This window comes from Phaethon aethereus, assembly GCF_964289735.1.
Source record: "Phaethon aethereus genome assembly, chromosome: Z".
In the NCBI taxonomy this organism is placed as follows: domain Eukaryota; kingdom Metazoa; phylum Chordata; class Aves; order Phaethontiformes; family Phaethontidae; genus Phaethon; species Phaethon aethereus.
In genome coordinates this window covers 47,097,175-47,099,682 of record NC_138577.1, presented here as the reverse complement: position 1 = coordinate 47,099,682, position 2,508 = coordinate 47,097,175, and the positions used below count along the sequence as shown (strand labels likewise).

Genomic DNA, 2,508 nt, shown 5'->3' with positions numbered 1-2,508 from the left:
CCCCCGTTTGCCCTGATTCCCCCCACCTCTCCGGGCGCCTTCGCCGCCGTCGCCGCCTCGCCAAGCCGGGAGCAGCGGGCCGGGGGGCGTTTGCTTCGTAACGGGGCCCGGCCGGTTTCAGCTCCCGCGGGCCGGAGGGCCTGGGACGCGGCGCGGATGGATTGATGCGAGGAGACCTCATGCACACGGCCGGCGGGAGTTTTGCAAACTTTTCCACGGGCGGCAGCTCCTTCGCCTCCTCGTCGTCGTTGTCTACCAGCGCCTCTCCCCGGCTCGCCTGCGGCAGCAGCCGCCGCCGCCGCCCGCGATGGTGGCCCGCTCGCCCGCTCGGCACGGAGGCGGCGGCGGGCGCCGCTGGCCGCGGCCGGCCGCCTGGCTGTGGCTGGCGGCGGCGCTGGGCGCCGTGTGGCCGCCGCGGGGCTTACTGGTGCAGGGCCGGCGGCTGATCTGCTGGCAGGCGGTGCTGCAGTGTCAGGGGGAGCCCGAGTGCAGCTACGCTTACAACCAGTACGCCGAGGCGTGCGCCCCGGTGCTCCTGCAGCAGCCGCCGGCGGGAGGCGGCGGGGACGGGCCGGCGGCCGCTGCAGGCTCCGCCGCTTCCTCCAGGCGGCGGTGCCCCAGCCACTGCATCGCGGCCCTCATCCAGCTCAACCACACCCGGCGCGGCCCGGCGCTGGAGGACTGCGACTGCGCGCAGGACGAGAACTGCCGCGCCACCAAGCGCGCCATCGAGCCCTGCCTGCCCCGCACCAGCAGCCCGGCGGCCGGCGGCCCCGGCAGCCCCCCCGGCGGCGGCGGCCCTGGCGTCATGGGCTGCACGGAGGCGCGGCGGCGCTGCGACTGGGACAGCCGCTGCAGCCTGGCGCTTAACCGCTACATGACCTACTGCGGGAAGCTGTTCAACGGGCTGCGCTGCACGCCGGAGTGCCGCGCCGTCATCGAGGACATGCTGGCCGTGCCCAAGGCCGTGCTGCTCAACGATTGCGTCTGCGACGGGCTGGAACGGCCCATCTGCGAGTCGGTCAAGGAGAACATGGCCCGCCTCTGCTTCGGCGCGGACATGGGCGGCAACGGCGCCGGCAGCAGCGGCGGCTCGGACGGCGGCCTGGAGGAGTACTACGACGAGGACTACGAGGAGGAGCCGAGCCAGAAGGGGAGGGACGACGCGGAGGACAATGCGGGCTCCGAGCCCGGCTTCCCCGTGCAGGCGGATAGCACCGGCCGGCCCGCCGCCGCGGCCTGGGCACTGCTGGTCTCCATTTTGCTGCCGCTGCTGCCGCGGCTCTAGCGTCTCTCTCTCCCCGCGCCGGGCCGCCGCTGGCCTGTTGGCGGACCCGCCCGCGGCGGCAGGGGGTCCGCCGCGGTTTTTTAAACGCTCTGACAGTTACTCTTCCGACCGTTAGGCCGGGAACCCCCTCACTGCCCCCTTCCCCCCGCGTCTCCCCGGAGGCGGCGGCCGCCTCTCCGCCGCTGGCCGTAGCGCCCGTCCCCCGGCGCGGCCTGGTCTGGCCTGGCCTCCCTGGCAGCCTCCGGCTGACGACGCCGCCGCGGCCTTGCGAGCCGGCCGCCGGGGCGGTGACCGGCGCGGAGAGACGGCCGAGGGCCGCTGGGGTTTCGGGTGTCGGGCTCGAGTGTGCACTATGCAATTGCTGCCATCCTGCTTTCGCGTTAGCGGCGAGCCGACCGGCTGGCGGAGAGACTGCTCGCGGGGCGGCGGCGGTCTCCCCGCTGCCGCCAGCCGCCCCCCCGACAGAAACCAGGAGTCATGGCATGCTGGTAGTAGCGCTTTTTTGCTTTTCTTTTTTTTTTTTTTAAAGCGTTTTGACATGAAGGTCAGAAAGAGGTGAGCTACCCAAACTTGCTGCCAAAGCCGTTGCCGTACTGGTTAGTCGACAACTTGATTATCGTTCGCCAAGTCTCGCTCTTCGTGGTGCAGTGGTGCCCGAAAGGGGGTTACGCCGCATCTGCCGTTCATTAAATTTAAGGAAATGGCAGACTGAATAAATTCTGTGGTTTACAAGCACTCCTTCTTGCACACACATCTTCCCTATAACAGAAGCGTGCCAGCAGCTGTCTCTTCCCTCTTTAATCTAGCGACATGAAAAAAAGGATTTTTTTTTCCCCCGAGTTGTTGGCTATACTGAACAATGCAACTTTTGTTTTAAAAGAGCTCTGCACTGCCATCTTTGAAAGACACTTTTAAACTCGAGAACATGTATGTACAAATATCCTGAAAAGTTATATTGCCTCTCATCATATCAGGGTGCTGACCTCTGGTAAATCTTATATAAAAAATGTATTTAAAACTGGGATTTGTTACCAGTCGCTCTTCTTTGTATATAGAATTTTATAAATTGTATGCTTTGGGAATAATTTATTTAAAAATAATAATAAAAGTTTTAAATCCACATCCTAGTTGCCAGATAATTGCATTTGCTATTCCTTTCTGGAAAGGTACAGATTTCATTTTATGTTTAAGGGGATACCTGCAACAGTGATTCAGTGAAG

The 2,508-nt window shown here is 63.8% G+C and overlaps 1 protein-coding gene across 1 annotated transcript; it reads left to right on the top strand.

Annotated features, from left to right (window-relative positions):
• Nucleotides 1–307: 307 nt before the first annotated feature.
• On the top strand, nt 308–2,191 carry GAS1 (growth arrest specific 1; the record flags this gene model as incomplete). The annotated part of the gene is made up of 1 exon (XM_082013646.1): nt 308–2,191. One exon carries the CDS (start codon nt 308–310, stop codon nt 1,286–1,288), a length of 981 nt encoding a protein of 326 aa, XP_081869772.1. The 3' UTR covers nt 1,289–2,191.
• Between the last annotated feature and the right edge of the window lie 317 nt (nt 2,192–2,508).